The sequence below is a fragment of the Myotis myotis genome, unplaced genomic scaffold (genome assembly GCF_014108235.1).
Source record: "Myotis myotis isolate mMyoMyo1 unplaced genomic scaffold, mMyoMyo1.p scaffold_m19_p_2, whole genome shotgun sequence".
NCBI lineage: Eukaryota > Metazoa > Chordata > Mammalia > Chiroptera > Vespertilionidae > Myotis > Myotis myotis.
Window position 1 is genome coordinate 9,606,771 of NW_023416324.1, and position 19,112 is coordinate 9,625,882.

General features: G+C 57.4%; 1 protein-coding gene across 2 annotated transcripts in view; it reads left to right on the forward strand.

Moving 5' to 3' along the window:
- Nucleotides 1-19,112, forward strand: part of PAX7 (paired box 7) — a 98,556-nt gene that overhangs the window by 74,040 nt on the left and 5,404 nt on the right. For both annotated transcript variants that reach the window (XM_036350431.1, XM_036350430.1), the window contains exon 8: nt 13,871-14,117. In XM_036350431.1, coding sequence (XP_036206324.1) covers nt 13,871-14,117 — 247 coding nt within the window. The remainder of the gene's footprint in view (nt 1-13,870; nt 14,118-19,112) is intronic.

Below are 19,112 nucleotides of genomic sequence, written 5' to 3' on the forward strand. Positions count from 1 at the left end.
TTAGCTGTTGATCCTCACCGAGCCCCGAGGGCTCATGCGGACTCAGAGAGGCAAAGCTCAAGGTCGGCAGCAAGGGGCAATGTCAGAATCCCAAACTCGGGCCTGGCCTCCGTGCTGGGCTGCCAGAATAGCAGGGACAGGACCAAACCCGTTACTCCAGGTCTGGTCTGCACGTGAACAGGTTCCCAGCGGACTCGCGTGCACAGGAACGTTCAAGAAGCACTGTCTGAAATGACCTCGACCTGCCCTCCCCACTCCCCAGCTCTCTGCACAAGCTCCCTGCAGTGACTCAGAGCGGACCGACCACAGGACAGAAAGAGGCCTGGGAGGGAAACCAAAATCGCTCCGAGGTGCAGGGGAGGCGGGCTGGGGGCTCCTCCAGCCCTACCACCCTGTTCTGTGCTCACGACCAGCTGGCACCCCATCAGGGTGGGCTCCTTCCTGGGCCCTGAGCTCCAGGGCTGCTTCAGGAGGCACCTCCTGCTGCAGGCACAGGGGGGCTGCCTGCCTGAACCCCAGATGCCCTGCTCCCAGCCCTGGCCTCCAGGTGTGGCGGTGGTTGGTCCCAGAGCCCCAGGAGCCCGGGGTGAGAAGCCTTGCCCTTCTGCCAAGTGTTTCCTTTTAGTTCCAGATGCCACCCTGACAGGTGCTCCCCTGTGATTAATGTCCCCGCCCCTTGGGCCTGGGACCAGCCCCTCCTCCCAGGCCAGGGTTGGTGGGCGTGTGGGCAGCACAGGGATGGAGCCTTCCAGAATCCCCTCCTGGCCCCTCCCTCTTCCGGGACCTTCCCCTGTCACCTGGAGCAGAGGAGAGGCCCCTCCTCAAAGCCACCCTCACATGAGCCAGCTGAGTTTTCGCTCAGGTCTCTGCTCCAGGCTTCCCTCTACGTGGCGGGCTCATTACTAATGCCGCTGCCATGGTCGGTAGGCCAGGTCAGCAAAGCACCCGGAGCTCCCTGCGACAGGGCAGAGAGGCCTCGGGGGCCTGCAGGAGGCCCACAGCCCCGAGCACAGTCACCAGTGTGGACGTGGGTCCATTTCCGCTCTGTCAGTGACTCAGCGAGGTGAACTTGGCAGTCGTCCGTCCGATCATATGCAGGGCACCCAGGCTTCAGCAGCCTAAAGGCCCTGTGTAGAGTGGCAGGGGTGGGGACCGCAGGTCTTGGGGCGGGGGGGTGGGTGGGGGGGGGGTAGAGCCAGATGGTTTGGGGGGCTGCTGTCAGAGTTAGGGGCCGTGGTTGAAGATGTGGGTTGAGTTTTGGTTGCGGTTCACTTGGAACGTTATTATCTAAGTTAAATGACAGATTATAAAACATAGATAATCTACCTCTCCAAGTGGAAACAGCGGTTGCCAGCTGTGTGATCTTGAGCAAGTGACTTGAACTCTCTGGGCCTCAGTTTCCTCATCTGTGACGCATGGATGACAGCAGCTTCAGGGGGTTGTTGTCAGGAGTAAATGGGTTAACACGGGACACACTCAGAATGCTGCTTGGCCTGGAGTAAGCGTTGAAGAACTGGGATCACAAGCGGGTGCATTTGGAATTGTGGGAGCACCGGGGTCCTGAAGGTGGTTGTAATGGGAGCTGGGGACCCAGGCTGGCATTGGGGTGCATGCAGTACCGAATGGGGCAGGGACTCCACCCGGGTTCCTTCCCACACCTTGCCAACCCCTTCCCGTCTACCCCAAGGCAAAGCCTTCCCAGCCTGCAGCGCCAGCTAGCAAGCTCCATCTCTGCCCGGATCTCTCCCGCGTCTCTCAGGGCCTGGCACTGAAAAGAGACAGCGTCTCCCCGCGCAGTCCCCAGCCTCTTGTTTGTTTGCTGCGTCAGAGCCGTGGGCACGTTTTTGCTAATTTTGTGGCTGCCTTTATCAAACGGGGATTCACAGGCGCTTTATCCCCGATAAGTGGATTAGTCGGTGCGCTAAACAAGACGGAGTCGGACTGGGGCGCTGCTCCGGAGAAGGTATTTGTTTTGCAAAGAATGAGCTGCGTTCTCTGCCCTGTGCAGGTGAGGCGGGCGGGGCGCCGGGTAGCTGGAGGCCCTCGGTGCTCTTCCTGGCCGGGGGAGCCCTGATTCCTGGGAACTCCAGGCAGCACGGGCACAGAGTTGAGGGGAGGCTGAGTCCCAGGAGGACGGCCCCTGGGTCCCTCTGGAGGGGAGCCCTGCCTTCAGGCCAGCTACCTGGTATACATGGGCTCATGTGGAGAATGTGACCTTTCTGGGCAGCAGCTTCCTCCTCCCCATTGCCACTCCTCCTCCACCTCGCCCTTCCTTCCCCCTTCCCTTCCTCCTGGCCTTTTACGTCCTTCTTGTTTCCTTTTTTCCTCCCTCAGACACCAGCAAAGGCCTTTTGCTCAGTCCTAAGAGTCCAGACACGGGTAAGGCATGGTCCTTGCTTTTTCAGACAAAAGCACAAAAGCAAACCAACGAAGCAATAGGCCCCCAAAGAAGGCACTCGGGGCGATTCTGGTTCCACCCTGGGCTTCACAAACTTCTCTCCAAAGTAGCCCTGACAGTAAAAGCGGACTGTGTTCCCGAGGCCCCGGGGGTGGGGATCACACAGACTGTCACGGGGTATCTTCAAAAGGCACGCTCGCTTTGCATTCTGGGCCACAGTGGAGCCATATTTGTGGGTCGTCATAATGAAGTACATTGGCATCGGGTCCGGGTGACTCTGCAGGAAGCGGCGCCCTGTTTAGTTCGTGAGTTTGCATGGCACCTGCTGTCCCAGCATCACGGATGCCGGGACGAGGGAGGAGGCAAGGATGACTGGACATCTACAGCGCAAGTGACCAAGAGGGGAATGAAATCAGAGGCAGAGACAGGAAGTGCAGGAGGACCCGGATGGGGGTGGATGCGTGGAGGTCAAGGCCAAGAGGTCAGGGCAGGGATGTGGGTTTCAGAGGCATCTCTCCACAGGGACCCAGAGATGGAAGAAGGTGCTCAGGGAGGAGGGAGAGAAAGAGGCCGGGAGGAGGCTTGGTCGAACTGTCCCCCCTCCCATGGGGACCCAAATGTTTTCCTTTCCCCTCACATTTTTAACGAGCGGCCAGGATCTGGAGGTCCCTGCTCCGTGCTGCAGCCAGAATCCGGCTGAGGGTGAGAGGGGGAAGCTGAGACTCGACGATGGGAAGGCAAGGACGGCGCAGAGCGTTTGGGTCCCCAGCTGGTCCTTAGCAGCGCCTGTCCTCCCCGAGCCGCCTCCAGCTGAGTGTCATTTTGCTATTTATTTACATGTAATTATTGCTATGAGGTGCAGATATTAACGCTGTCAAGAGCAATTTGCTCTGACATTTTTCACTCGCTCAGTGCCCCCGCCACACTCGACGGAGCCCAGGGCTCTCCCTGCTCCGGCTGCTGCGCACGCGGTGGCTGGGCGGGAACCACCCAGCCGGCAAGGAGTGGTGTCGGGCGAGCATACCGGCTCCTCTGCAAACTCATTAAGCTTCGAAATTGAATTTGGTTTGGGAGAGGGCTGGCTGGGCCCGGCTCCACCCGCCTGGGCTGGCTCAAGGCCTCCCGCCCTGCCTTCCTCCGAGATCACGGGGCAGGGGCTGGGCTGGTTGGGGCAGGGGCCCTTGTCTGAGGCTGGCAGAGGGCGGCTGGTGAAGAGGATGGAGGGCCATTGTCAGAGGCGAGAGTGCACACAGTTTCAACATGGCCATGGCACAACGTCAGGCGTGGCAGCTGGAACCCTCTCAACCCTGTTTCCTGGTCCCCCCACAAGAAAATCAGGCAGCTCTAACTTTGGGGGGCATTATCGCATTGGCAGCTATACCCACCCAGCAAAGAAGCTTCCCTGTGGAGCCAGTCACACGTCTTAGGCCGCAGCGGATGGTGCCACGGGGGTAGGGCGGGTGCTGAGCTGGCCCCGCAGTGGGTCTTGTAGGTAGCTGCTAGAAAGAGAATTAACTTTGGAGTTACGCCTTCTGAGTTCAAATCCTAGCCCACCACTTCCTAAATAATTTGCAGACTTGGGCAAATTATTTACCTTCCCAGAGCTGTTTTCTGATCTCTAACATGGGGCAGCCAGTACCCCCATTTTACTGAAAAGGATGCTGGCCTTTTCCTGAACTTATCAGAAGGCGTCAACACAAGCTTGCACACAGCTCCGCCATCATTGCCACCTGACGGTGATGCTACCTGGCCGCAGACTCAGCCACAGAAAGGCACTGAGGGTGATAAAATGTACCCGAATTTCAGAAAGATTACAATCGCATCCTTCGGACAGCTATGGTAAGGAGTGAATGGCGGTGCTACCTGCGCATAGTAGGTATTTGGCACACACTAGGCACTTAGGCATGAGAGGTTATGATCATTTTTTTCGAGCCTTTCGATAACGGGGGGCCGTTTTCTGGAAGAGAAAACTGAGGCTCATCCATTTATTCCACTGAAAGGACTTTGCTACCGGGAGAGGGCCAGCAGGGCTCGAGCCATCGTGGCTGCAGGTCCCTAACGCATTGTGATATGTGCCAGCTTGTCTGCCCAGGTACTAACGAGGCCTGCCTGCCACCCCTCACTCCCTGCCACGGCCAATCTGCGTTCCCATCTCCGGCAATTACTGAGGGGGAGCCCCCCCTCCAGGCCAGGGGGCCAAGAGCCCAGGCCTCCCCCTCCTCCTTCCCCTCCTCCTCCTCTCCCAACCTGGGCCTGGCCAGTCCAGGAGGCCCCCTCCCCACCCCTGCCAGCCTTCCTGGCTCCCCCTCCTTCCCTCAGCTCAGCCAATTAGGCCCCTGACACCTGGAGCCGCTGACAAACTGTTTCTGTCACTTGCTCTCTGTCTTTCATTAGGGGCCGCAGAGGAGGGGGAGCGGGAGGGGAGGGGGAGGAGATGGGATCTTTCATGCTTAGTAAGGCCAAATACATTAATTACAAAACGGCCATTTGCCGCGTGAAAGTGTGCTAATTAAATTTATGCAATCATTATCTTTAAATAGTCATATCTTTCCCAGCGATCGGCCCCTTCCTTCTCCAGCCCCGCCGCCGCCGACGCTCTCAGCAGAGTCGCACTAATCCCTCGGCCGCCATTATCGCGCCATCAGAGCCGGTCTCTGAATCCCACGCACCCCCGCCTGCTCCAGTGCCCGCCAGGGGCCAGGAGTCCTCGGACCCATCCTGGCAGGAACACTTCAGATCGGGCCAACCCAGGATGCTCCCGGGAAGCCGGGGTGGGGGGATCCAGGCCCCCTCCAATATTTCCAGAGATTTCTAGATGTTTCCAGATATTTGGAGATTGACATCTTGTAGACCAAGCATTGGAAATTGGAAGTGTGTGTGTGTGGGGGGGGGGGGGAGGCGGACTTCAGCTTCTGGGACAATGAGTGGGAAGTCATTGTCTGGTCCCTCACTTCCTCACGGTCTTTAGCTAAAACCTCCAAGAACCCTGTGGTGGGAGGAGACTCTGAGATTCACTGAGACGGGGGTGGGGGGTGAGGGGGTGGGGGTGTGAGTATGCCACGGGCCCCTCCATTATTCTTGTCATTCAACCAGCTCTGTACCAGCCCCTGCACTGGGGATCAACAGATAGATTCATTCGTTCACTCAGTAATTCGCTCAACAAATGTTTGCTGGTCACCTACTATGTGCCAGGCGCTCGGAACAGGCCACCAAGTCAGCCCCAGCAGCTCCTGGCCAGATCCAGGGTCAGGGCGGGTCTGTGCCAAGGGCAGGAGGTGGGGCTGCAGGTTTTCTCCAGATGAGGTCCAAACCCCAGACTTGACAGCCTTCATTGGCTTAGCCTTTCAGAGTCGCTGCCTCCACGCACTAGGAGGTTCTTACCAGTCTTGGCTGAATCCGTTCTCTTCAGGATTCCTCTTTAACCTCCCAGAGCCAGCCCCACGAGCCTGTTCGGGTCTGGCCTGTGGGGCTCCCACGTGGAGGAAGAGGTAACCTGCCAGAGTGGGGGGCGGGGCCCCTCCTGGTCAGAGATGCCGGTCAGTGACCAGGTGCTTCCCAGGTGCCCTCTGAGCTTCGGAGGGCCCAGGCCCCAGCGTGTGGCCTCGGTGAGGTCACCTGGAGGGACCGACGGGACACGCGGCCACACACGTGTGAAGTACGCACACATACATGCACAGCAAGACTCACACATAATAATCATAACACGGACACAAAATCACACACAGTATTTATACACATGCACACAGACTCACAAGCGCACATACAAAATTCACATAGAGAATACACAGTACTCTCATGCGCATATGCGTGCATGCACACATACACTCATCTCTCACACACATGACATTCCCACAGGCACCCACACAGTATACACACACACACACACACACACACACACACACCAGAGCTCTATGTGGCAATGAAAACCACAGCCAGGGCAGGTGTATTGGACTAGAAGTCAGAGGTCAAGCGTTCTTGCCCCAAAGTTGCCATGCATCCCCTAGGAAATTCTGGGTGAGCCTCAGTTTCCTCATCTGAAAAATGGACTAACAATGCTTCGTAGTCATAAGGCTTCAGGGGAAATGCTTTGGAAACGAAGGGGCTGCGCTTGTGCAAGAGAATGACAACAGGCAGACGTTGAAGATCCTTCCTGAAAGGCTGGGTGGTGACAAAGGAGAGGGGGACGGGAGTCAGGGGGCGGAGAGGGGAGTTCGCTGGCCCCCCTGGGCATCAGCTCTCTTGGGGGGTGGAGGGCTGCTGTATGGGATGTGGACGGTGGAGGAGTGGAGTGAGAGGGCCATGAGCAGAGAGATGGAAGGGGGAGGGGGAGGGGAACAGGGAGACCTGCAGGAAATCTTGTTTGGAAGCTCAAAGTCAGCACCCGAAACCCATTACCGCTGTCCACAGGAGGCAGGGAGAGCGGAGGGGCCCAGATCCTCTTAGCAGAGAATTGAGCAGGAGAGAGGGGGAGCGGGGTGGTCGGCTGCCCGGGTGGGAGATTTCTCGCTTGCACTAATCCCAGCGTGGAGCTGGGACAGGCAGCAGAACAGGCGGTGGAGTGTCTGTGTGCGGGGTGTGGGGTGTTGGGAGCTGGAGGAGGGGGCATAGAGGCACGGGCTCACCATAGTGAGCCGGCCTCACGGAGCTGTGAGGCTGCGGTGCACACAAATGTGTGTGCGACTCCGCCCGTGTGTGCATCCGTGAAGTGTGTGGATGGCATGGAGCCCAGCGGTGCGTGCATGTGTGTGTGTGTATGTGTGTGCTATTTTCATCTGCATCACTCTTCGTGTGTTCGTGTGCATTCCAGTCTGAGAGTCTGCGTGTATCTGCATGTGTGCTCGCGTCTCCGCCCCGGGCATGGGTGTACAGTGGGGCTGTGTGTGTGTAGCAGTAACAGCGCTGACGTGAGAGCAGTAGCTCTCAAACTCGGCTGCACATGAGAGGGAAATGGAATGAGCTTTAAAAATGTCTGGTGCCCAGACCCCTGAGATCAACTAATCCGGATCTCTAAGGGGCGGGGTCCAGGCATCAGCATTTTGAAAGACTCCTCAAGTGATTCCCACGGGGCAGCCACGGTGAAGAAGCAGTGACTTAAATGGACAAACCCAGGAGCAGCCCTTCCCGCTGCTCAGCCCTTCGCCGGCCCCCCATTTGGACATAGAGGTGGACTCCAGGCCCTTAGGGGCCAGAGCGAGTCGCGAGCTGGGCTGTCCCAGCCGGAGAGGGGGGGGGGGGGCAGTCTGGGTCCAATAAAGACATTTCACTCAGTTCCATTCCTGGCAAGCTGCGCCCTTGCCTTCTCTCCACAGGCTGCCCCCCAACAGACCCCCTCTCCCCTCCTGTGGGAGCCAAGGGGATGCATTAGAGGGTGGGCCCGGGCTGCTCTCAGATGTGCGGCTTAGAGATAAATGAGCTCAGCGCACCACACCAGCAGGTCCTCCTGGAGCCGAACCTGAGGCTGGCAGGGGGAGTGGCAGTAGTGGGCTGGGACCTGCTCAGCTGCCGTGGTTTCCCCGAGTGCAAGTCACTGCCCTTCCGGAACCTTAGTTTCCCGTCTGAAAATGCAGCGATCTCCAGGGCGCCTCCCAGGTGTGCTCCGGTGTGTGCGCGCGTGTGAAATGTACTGACGAGTCTGAGCAAAGTAGCGGCGAAGGGTTTTCACGCTGGTTTAGTGGGGTGTTGATGAAAAGCTATTTGGCCATCCCGATGAGGTGTTTTTGAGTCGCCCCTGCTTCCTGGATTCAGGTGTGGGTCCCTGTGGAGGTGCGGCGGGGCTGCCCTGTGTGGTGTGTGAGTTCTGACCCTCGCTACATCTCGACTGGAGACTTCACGGGTTCACCGGCACGGTCCTGTGTCGTTGGATGCCACCCCCTCACTATAGATGGGTGTATTCAGGCCAAAGAAGGGGTGTGGCTTGTCCAAGAGACACGCACCTGGGCCCCTTTCCAGAGAGAGCACAGGTGCAGCTTCTGCCTGGAGGCAGAGTCATTCTCTGGCCAGAAAGCACCCGCTGTGTGCCAGGCCCCTTGAGGAAGAAGGGGTGGAAAACAACATGGTCCCCAACAGGGGGCGGTCCCTGAGTCTGTCCTCAAGTGGCCATTTCTCCCTTGAGCCAGGTCCCCCGAAGCAGGTGGGAGAGAAGGGGGAGAGCTTGCATTTACTGAGAATCGGTGATGTGCCAGGTACTGACTTAATGTGCATTTACTCATGTAATCCTTACAGTAACCCTATGGGTTCTGTAATTATCATTCCCATTATACAGAGGAGCAAACTGAGGCTCAGATGGTTAAAAGAAATTGCCCAGGTCACGGCTAGTGAGCAGCAGAGCAAGGATGCATGCAGACATTCTGGCCCCTGGTGCTTCAGGGAAGCCCTGCAGAACACTGATTGGCAGGTGCCCTTGGTGAAACCGCCGTCTGATCCTCTTCTGGCGTTGCGAGGTGGGGCTGCCCTCCTGCCTGCTATCCAAGTAGTCCTCATTCCAGTCCATCTCATCTCCAGGTCCAATGTCCTGACCTCATTGATCTCAGCCCTGCCCCTCCCTCTCCCCTCTGCTTCCTGCTGAGGCCCCCACTCATCCACCCGAACCGGCCACGGAGCCCCGATGATGGCGATCACCCCTTCTAATTGCAGCCTCGCTCCCAAAGCCACGTTCGGTTATCACAGAGGGTGCAGATCTCACAGCTCAGCCTCCTCGGTCCCAGGCCCTCCGGGCCAGCTCAGGAACGGAGGGAATTAATTACATTTTTCCCATCCCCTTCTTTTAAAGTAGGGGAGCGCCGGCAAGTCCCGGGGGCGGGGGCGGTGAGCAGAGGATGTGGAAGGGGGGTTGGCACGGGGCTCCCTCGGCTCCCACCCCCCAAAACCTGCAAGCCAGCGGCGGAAGGGGGGTGAGGCCGGCCCCTTATTGATTTAGTCTGGTGGAGGCTGGGACTGATTTAGAGCAGAGGGAGAGGAAGGGGCTGGGGGCGGGTGGGGGGCTCTGGCTGGTGGGGGGGGAGAGGAAGGGATGGCTGTCACTCAGCCTGACGGACAGCCGGGAGATTTGCCTTCAGATAAAACCTTACAGATGTGGAGGTCGGTATTGATTTTGAGTTAGTAACGGTAACGTACCAAGAAGTAATACATTAGTGAAAGCAAGGTCACCGGGACAAAGTAAAACCCACCAGGGAGAGGCCTGCGAATTCTTGAGGGGGTGGTAGATTACCGCATCAGACCCGGACTTCCTCAAGTTCAAAAGTTTGCAGGCTCCAGACCTCGGCTAGGCCCCTAACGGTGGGCAAACACGTTCTGCTTCTGCGGGCAAAGAGGGACTCCGGGAAGGCCCTGGGCTGTGGGGCTGCCGAGGGGGCTCTCTCCATTCTCTCCAGCACTGCCTGCTGTGGGGAAGGCACAGCCTAGAGGTCAGGGAGACCCCGGTTCAAATCCCGGCTCTGCCACTTACTGGTTGTGTTATCATGGATGCGCCTTTCTCCCTCCCCAACTGCAGAATGAGGGCAACGATAGTCTATTTCCATGAGGAGTCACTGCTCCCAAGTCCCCCCTCTTCAGCTGGGTCCTGTCCTGTCTGCTTGGAAGCTGCCATGCCCCAAGAGGGGGCTGGATGGGAGGGAAGCCCTTTGATCTACAGGCCCCCAGGGACTCTGGGAGAGAACAGGCAGATGCCACCCCTCCCCCATTCACACCTACCCCAGATGTGAATTTGATTTGATGTTCCAGGGCAAATCCCATTGAACAAATCTCATTACAGTAAGAGCTCCCTGGGCTAGAGCTGATTCCGAGCTGTCTGTTACTGGCCCAGGGTCCGAGGCCTCCTGAGCCACTGGGCACCACACTAGTCCCTCTGACGAAGGATCCTGGGAGGCCTTGCAGCGCTCAGGGGCTCAGGGTTTCCTCTCACAACACTGATCTTCTTATTATTCTTTTAACTTGCTGGGCATGTGCCCACCTCAGGGCCTTTGCACTTGCTGGTGCCGCTGCCTGGAAAGCTGTCTGCTACATCTTCTCATGCCGGTTCTTTTTTGGCCTTGATATCACCTTTTTGGGGGTGGTCTTGCCTGACTGCTCCACATACCCCCTTCCTTATTTTCCTCCATAGCACTTACCAGTATTGCAAATTCTGTGACTTACTTGTTTGTTGTCAGCTTCTTCATTAAACTGGCAACTCTAGGAGAGCATGGAGTTGCTCAAGCTCACTGCTGCATCTCAGGGCCTGGCGCATAGTAGGTGCTCACTAAATATGCGGTATGTGACTATGCATGAATTCCACAGGCTTCTTCTGAGCTCATAGCATGTAACGGACACAATGTAGGCACTGGGTCCGCAAAGATGGACGAAATGCAGCTTCATCCTGGCCTCAAGGAGTCACAGTGCAGTCCTCTCTCCGGCCTGGCAGGGGCAGCCCTCTGTGCAATGCTCGTGGAATGACTAAAAGATGTCCTTAGCAAACACCACAGCTTGGTGTGGCTGGGACTTCAAGTGCAAGGAAGGAAAAGGCAGGGAGGAGTTGGGACAGGCAGGTAGCGGTCAGAGCACAAGAAACCTTTGCCCTGTTTGCCTGGAAGGCACTGAGAAGCCACGGGTGATGCGTGAGTGACATGAGCGATGTGGTCAGCTCTGAGGCGGTTCCCCGGAGGTCCCGTCCTGCAGTGTGAGTGGCTCTGTGTACAGTTCCCATCTCGTCCCCAGACCACCCCCATCCTCTCTCTACTCTCCCCCCTCCCATGTCTCTTCCTGCCTCGTAGTGACATCCAGGAGGAAGGGATTCGCTCACCTGAGCTGACACACCCTCCCGAGAGGCTCCCGCCCCCCAGGGAAGTGGGTGTGTGCTTCCCCTGAGCCTGAGTCTGTCCTGGGGCCCAGGCCTCCTTGGAGGAAGGGGCAGGGGTAGTGTTTGCATGGGGTGGGGAATAGGATGGGGGTGATTTTCTTAATTTAGTTGGAAAGTGAGGTCTAGGCAGGAACTTGGAAGAGAATGGGGTCTCCTAACTCCCAGGGCATCATGAGATTCCTGAGTTTTCCCAGAGAACCCCTGCCCCTCCATTCACACAGCAAATATCTCAGGTCCAGGAGGCCCCATCTCCAGTCAGAAGGCAGCAAGCACAACCCGATAGGGTCAGACATCCTCACACCCTCACTATGGGGACCCCCTTTTCTAGAGTCCCTCTAGCCACCACCCCAGCACCCTGTGCGTGCCCCCCCCCCATGACAGAGGCCTTAGAAGCGCATTCAGTGCAGAGAGAATCGGGGAGACCTCCGCTCCCTAAAACAGTGCTGCTGCACAAAGTCGCCCCGACACCTCCCGCCCAGACTTCCCCTCTCACAGTCCTGTGCCCTGTGTCTTTGCCATCTCAGTGGGTGACACACCATGAAGACCCACCTAAATCCCACCAGCTGCAGTGGAGACAGACCAGCCCAGCAGGCCCATGCCCTGGCCTCTGGCTCTGGGAAGGGGTGGGGGGAGGTAAAGGACAGAGGAGAGTTGCCCCAGGGCTGAGGGAGGTGTGTTGGGAGCACTGAGGGAAGAGTCAGGGATGAGGGACCCCCACCCCCGCCAGTAGCTGCTGGTTGGTCCCCAGAGTAAGAGCCTCTGGAGGGGTCAGGTGCCGGAAACATCCTTGAGAGTCTGTCCCGGCATTATCAGGTGAGCAGGCAGGGTCCGGCCGGCTGGACTGGCTGTGAGATCTGGGGAAGCCCCAGCCCTTCGTGGGCCTCGGTTTTGTCATCTGAGAAATGGGCGCCATAGCTCTGCCCCACACGTCTCTGTAGGCCTCTGGATCAGGAGAGTCACATAAGTTGGTGTCTGAGAGGAGGGACAGTGAAGGAGGTGGGAAGAAGAGGGTCCGAGGAGCTGGGGCCGCTGATGCCTCAGCGCTGCAACGCGCCAGGCTGGGCGCAAAGCTCCCCGTGCTGGGCTCTGCTCAGCCTCCAGCGCCCTCTGAGTCAGGTTCATTGTCGGCTCTTTTCCTCCGGATGGGCTGGTCACAGAAGGTAAGGGACACCCTGAGGCCGCACAGCCAGGAAGTGGAGGAGCTCCGTGCCTGGCCCTGGCCTGAGGGTGCAGACCCTGGCCAGGCCCCAGTGCCTATGGCAGGGACAAGTCAAAAGTGAGAAGGCAGACATTGTCAGGATGCCATAGGTCATGGCTCAGATGCCCAGAGCCCACCATCTCCCAGGAGGTGGGAGGGGAAGTCAGAGAACACAGCCACCTGCCCCGTGTGGATGGCAGCGGGATCCTTTAGCTCGGTGTTGGGCAGACCATCAACAAGCCTGACCCCACTGGCACTTGGCCTCCCTCCCATAAGGGGTGGCATTAGCAGGAGGCCACCAGGGTCCTGGCCCTCAGGTCAGACCCACAAAGGTCTGCCCCTCCCCCCTTTCCCCTGGGCTGACTAGGTGCCATGCTCTCTGCAGGAATCCTGCTGCCCGCACCCCCTCTCCCCGCTCTCTCCTGGACAGCTGGACACAGGTGTCACCTCCTCCAGATTCTTTCCTGGGCCCCCTGGCCGGCTGGGTGCCCTCCCCTGGGCTCTCACAGCCCCTGAGCTGCCTCTGTAACAATCCTCATCACTCCACATCTTGATGATCTGTTGCTAGGTGCCCCCTCCCCCAGACCCAAACACTCCCCCAGCTGAGGGCTGGAGCCATGGCTCTTCCTCCTCTGAGGTCCCAGGCTCAGCCTCAGTTCTGGGGTCATAGTCACCTTCAGTGTGTGTTTGTTGAATGAATAAGTGAACACACCAATGAGTTAAGTGATGAATAAGTGAACACACAACATCTTGAAGCGGAGTTTCTAGAAAGGAGCTTGCCCCTGACAGTCTGAGTTGGCAGCACTGATGGTGAGAACTGTTTGCTGAACCGGCTCCTCGAGGAAGTGGGTGATGGCACAGACATCCAGGAGCTGCTGGAACCGAAGAGAGGTTCCAGGTTCCGGGCAGGCTACAGTGTCGTACCTTCCCAAGAGGTCACCAGGTCCTGACCAAAGTCAAGAGCATAGCACAGGATGAGGGGTGAAGCCGGACAGGCCCAGAGTCCTGCTGAAACCCCTTTGTGCTAGAAGATGGGAGCATCCCAGTCTGATGGGGGAGGCATAGGTCCCTGTCTGATAGGGGAGCTCCCTGTCTGATAGGAGAGACATAATTAGCGTGCTTGTTCATTCATTCATGCATGTGCTATGCATTCACTTATTCAGTCAGGCCTGGGGCTAGAGCTGTGAACAGGCCCACCTCACCCCCGGGCTCTCGGTGGAGGACGCCTCCAGGGGTCAGGACCTAACCAGGAAGAACTGCTAGCCATCTTACCCTCAAGGGCAAGCCCACAGGTCAACGGATCTCCAAGCTGCAGGGACCCCAAGGGAGAGACTGCAGCAAAGGCCTGCCCACGCCAGCCTGGCATCGTCCCCGCACACGCCCCTGCGGGGTCCTTCCAGCCCCACCCCTGCTGCTCAGCCCACACAATGGTCTCTCCCCACAGGTGATGAGCATTCTGAGCAACCCCAGCGCGGTGCCGCCACAGCCGCAGGCCGACTTCTCCATCTCCCCGCTGCACGGCGGCCTGGACTCGGCCTCCTCCATCTCGGCCAGCTGCAGCCAGCGGGCGGACTCCATCAAGCCAGGGGACAGCCTGCCCACCTCCCAGTCCTACTGCCCACCCACCTACAGCACCACCGGCTACAGCGTGGACCCCGTGGCTGGCTACCAGTACGGCCAGTACGGCCAGAGTGAGTGCCCGGCACCCGGCATCCCCCCCTCCCTGCCCCCTGCTCATTTGTAGAGAGCTGGAAGGTGGTGTTGTGGGGGAGGTGCCCATTTCACAGATGAGGAAATTGAGGTCCAGAAAGGAAGAACAGCTGTTCTAAGAACCATCTGTTCTAAGATGATGGTGAGCTGGGCCCCTGCTACTGCTGCTGCCTGGGAGAAAAGCTGTCCCGCAGAAATAGTATCAGACAAGCCACAAATGTCATTTAAAATGTCCAAGGAGCCACGTTATAAAATGTGAGAACAGCAAATTATTTTTGCTAACATATTTTATTTTACCCATTCTAGCCAAAAGATGATCATTTCAACATGTAATCCGTATAAAATTATCAATGAGCTATTTTACATTCTTTTCTTTATGCTGTCTTTGAAATCCAGCCCATTTTCATTCAGACGCGCAGTTTCATGGGGAACGCTAGACCCGCATTGAAATTTCACAGCATTGACAACTGAGAAGGTTGTAGGCTTACACACCCAAGTTGTTCCAAATCTACTGCAAAGTTTCCCGGCCACTAAACTAAATTGAATTTCGGTTTTTAAATTTCAATGAGGTAAAATCAAATCAAAATGTAAAATCTGGTTCCTCAGTGGCACTGGCCACACTTCAGGGGCTCCCTCGCCGCACGTGGCTGGTGACTGCCGGTGGGACAGTGAGATGGTGGGGCTCTGCCCCTTCTGCCCCTTGGCCACAGGGCCAGCTGTCCTTTGAGCTCTCTCCTCTACCCCCATCCTCAGCCTTGGTTTCCCCAAATGTTGAGCTGGCCTCACAGGCCCAGCCCAGTCGCCATCCCCTTGGCACCTTGCCTGGGGGGGTGGGGGGGGGTGGCAGATCCTCAGACCAAAAGCTGCAGAAGGCGGGCCCAGCCACAGCCTCCAGCCGCTGGGCAGGGCAGCAGCAGAGCAGGCCAAGGGGGCACCGGGAGCCGAGGTCACTAGCTGCCCCTCCTGCCCCACCTCCTGGCAAAGGCCTCACCTGCTGGTGTCAAACTAATCAGAAGGGCAAGTGGCGAGAGGGTGAGACCTCCCAGCCTAAGGATGTCCTCACACCCCCCGCCCCGCCACAGCCCTGGCCTGGCCTCACTGACCTCTGCTTCCTGTCCCCACACCAGCCCTCGCCTCCTCATATGGCCTTGGCCTCCACGGCTAAATGAGGGCCAGCTGTGCTGCCTCCACCTCCCAGCTGCGTTCACGGTCCCCCCTGTATGTGCATGTTTGGATATGATATATGTGCATGCCGATATATGCATGAGTGTGAATACATGTTTTGGATGTGTTACAATTCAGGTGTGTGTGTGTGTGTGTGTGTGTGTGTATTTGTGAGTATCCCAGCATACAAGTGTTATTGCACACATCCTTGTACATAGGTGAGTATGTGTATGTGTGTGGCACATGTGGGTATATGTGCACATGACTATTCACATACATGTGAGTTTAAATGAGCACACTATGCATACATGGTATGTGTTTTTATGCAAACGCACACATGCACAATGTTTGGTCATGTAAACATACGTGGCTGTGACACATATACATGTGTTTAAGTGTGCATTCAGGTATGTTCATGTGGCTGTGGCTGTGTATGTGCCTGTGTGTTTGACATCTATAGTGTGCATCTGTTATTGTGTGGACATGTATAAATATGTGTGCAGATGTGTGTGAGTGTGTAACTATATGTACATGTGTATACACACGCTCAAGTGTGTGTGCCTTTGGGAGTATTTGTGGCACATGTAGATGAAGTGTGCAGGGAATACATATGAGTGCATGTGTAAGTGTCTGCATAGGAGTGCTGTGTGCTCCTGTGTGTAGTTGTGCATCCGGGCTTGTACCCATGATGTTGTCTGTGTGTATCACTGTGTCTGTGTGAGTGTGTGCAGGGGGAGCAAGTGTGTGTGCAGGGGGAGCAAGTGTGTGCGGGTGCATAACGTGTGCGCATGTATGTTTGAGAGCAGGGTGAGCACATGTGCATGGGGGTGTTTCCAGAGGCACAAGGGCGACCCCTGCCCCAGCCCTGCGCCCGGGGAGCCGTGGGACACATGCTCTTGATAAAGAGTTTAGAGCCCTGGCCTGGGGCGGGCGTTAGTCACACCCAGAGCGCCGTGCCTGACTCCAGGGGCGCCTGCCCAACTCGGAAATAAAATTAACCCCGGAGTCAGCACGGGGGGGGGCGGGGGGTGACAAGGGAGGGGGGATCAAAAGGGAAAGGGCCCAGGAGGCGAGAAAGGAGTGTTTGTTCCCCCTCTGCTCCTAGAAACTGGCTGGAGCAATATCTTCCTCTCCCTCCTCCTCCTTCTCCCTCCCCCTCCCTCCTTCCCTCTCCCCCCTCCTTCCCTCTCTTGTCCTCCCAGGCCCCTCTAGCTCCACCCCTGATCCCTGGCTCCTCCAGGGGTAGCTTGGAGCTCCTCCTGAGTCACATTCTCCAGCCCAACTCAGAGGGAATCGGAGCACAAGACCCCACCTCACAGAGGCTCCGGTTGGGCTGGGAGGGGCCTGCGGGAAAGGCTGCTCCTCTCGCACCATCAGAGTGGGCAAGGCACCCGGCTTCTCTGAGCCTGAGTTTTGCCATCTGAAATGGGGGCCTGGGGATTAGACTCAGTCTTTTCAAAGTTTGTCCATGGTAGCATCTCCCTCACCGATGACATCCTGGGACCACGGAGGGACCCCTGTGTCCTCACTGACCACCTGCCCCACGCTCATGGGCAACCACATCCACCCATGACTGGGCTCCCACGGTCCACAGGCGAAAGTCGCATGTCCCAGACCAGCTGTGTAGGCCCAGGTCCAGCCTGTCATCTGCTCACATCTGTCCCCTGCCTGAGTTTCAGCCAACCAGGCACGGGGTGAAATGCATGGTCCTCACCCCACCCAAGGTAGATGTCATTTGTCCCCAGGTTATAGGCACAAAGCTAAGGCTCAGGGAGGCTAGGAACTTTCCCCAGGTCACACCGTAGGCGAATGGAGGGCTCGGGTCTCCTAACTTCAAGTCCAGTTCTCTCTGGCCAAACCCAGACTTGTGTAAGACACCTAATGATACGCACCTAGACCCACCTGTGTGTGGATTGACGTTCACAACTTCACCCCCACCTATGCACGCTCAGAGGCACGCGCACACAGATTCACTTCGATGGGAGTTTTCACTAATATGTGTGTGTACATATGAAAATGTTTGTGTGTGTGTGAAGGAGGGAAGGAGAAATGACCACTTACTGAGCATCTACTTCGGGCCGGGCATTTCATGCTCATGGCCACCCTGTATGGAGCGCATGCTTATTCCACGGGGCAGATGAGGCAGTGGGATCCCGAGAGGTTGTTTGCCCGAGATCACATAGCGCGTATCCGTGTGTACACAGCCCCACAGTAGCCCCGCCCTGGAGAGCCTCGCCTTCAGGTGTGCGTGGCGTACACACGTGGCCAAACTCTTAAACAGTGGAGTACACCTCCTCTTCCTGGGCCTGGCGCCTTCCCAGGGACAGCTCCACACCTTCCTCTCCTGCCCCTGGCTGTTGTCCGTCCATCTGTCTTTCCCTCCTGTCCCTGGAGGGGGTCGGGGTAGGGGGGCAGGGGGCAGGGACAGGGCACACGGCAGATTAATATGGCCCTGGTGTTCCCAGAGGCCAGGGCCGTCCTAATGATGGGGCTGATAGAACGCAGAAGTGTGAAGAGAATTTTAATAGATCTGACAAGTCTAATAAGAGTTTGTGTCTGGAAGGGTCCTCCTCTGGGGCCGCGGGCTGACAAGATGCTGACGGCTGAGATTTGTTTACGGGTTGGCATCACAGCCACATCTCCTGCCAACTCCCGATTAATCTAATTTGAGACGTTTAGAGCCAAAGCGTGGGTACCGGGCAGAGAAGGGAAGACACGGAGAGACAGAGGGACAGGGAGGGCCGCTGACAGAAGCCGTAATGAGAAATGCCACAGCCCTGCCCTCACCGGCCCAGGCTGGATCCCAGGGAGCGGCAGGCCGTGCGGTGTTATGGGTGCCCTTGAAGTTGGCTGGGTCATCAGTAAAGTTTGGCTTCTCCATGTTTCCTCGCTCACCTTGACGGGGCCTAGGGAAGCTCCTGCTATGTGCTGGGCCATGGCTGGTAACTGGGAGAAGCTAAAGAGGAAGTAACAGAGACCAGAGGTGCAAACAGGACAGATTCAGGCTCTGCCATCTCGCGTGCTATGGGTGGTTCTGGGCCAGCAATCTTTCTGTGCCTCAGTTTCTACCTTTGTAAAATGGGGCAGCATGGGGCTGTTGAAAGAACTCAGTGAGATCATGTCCGCCTAGCACACAGTAGGTGCTCACCTGTGAGGGCTCTCGCTCTGCTGCTCTCATCACTGTTGTCGAAGCCAGACCTTCCCGCCCCGTCCTCAGGAGGAGCCAGGGAGGCTGGCATCAGAGGTCGGTGTGATGTGGAACATGGAGGCTGTTCTATGGGAGGCGCGGGGTGATGTTGGGGAAGGGGCGGGGGTGGTAGATAGGAGCTTGCAGCAGACAGCCTGGGTTTGAATCCTGACTCCACAACCTAGGAGCTATGTGATCTTTCAGGGAAGGGCCTCAGTTCCATCTGTAACATGGGGATGATAAGGCTCCATAAACTGCTTAGAGCAGGAGCAAGCTCTGGTAAACGTTAGCTCCTCCTCCTGCTGCTCCCATCCTGACTCTGAGTTAGACCTGAGTTAGATAAGAGGAGGCTCTGAGCAGCAGAGATGGTGTGGCCAGAGTTATAGGGGCCAGAGATGGGAGACTGTGCCAGGCCCACTCAGAGCAAGGGGCAGACCCAGCAGGACAGGTGGCCACTGGCACCTCTGCTGACCAGCTGGGAGCGTAAAGGCTGAGTGACCTCGGGGGCGACCCAGCAGCTCAGTGCCAGCCCTGGAGCTGGGAAGCCGAGGGGCACAGGGTCCAGCCGCTCAGAGGGCCCAGGGCATTAGCACATTCGTTAGCGCCCTCTCTGCCCAACCTCTTA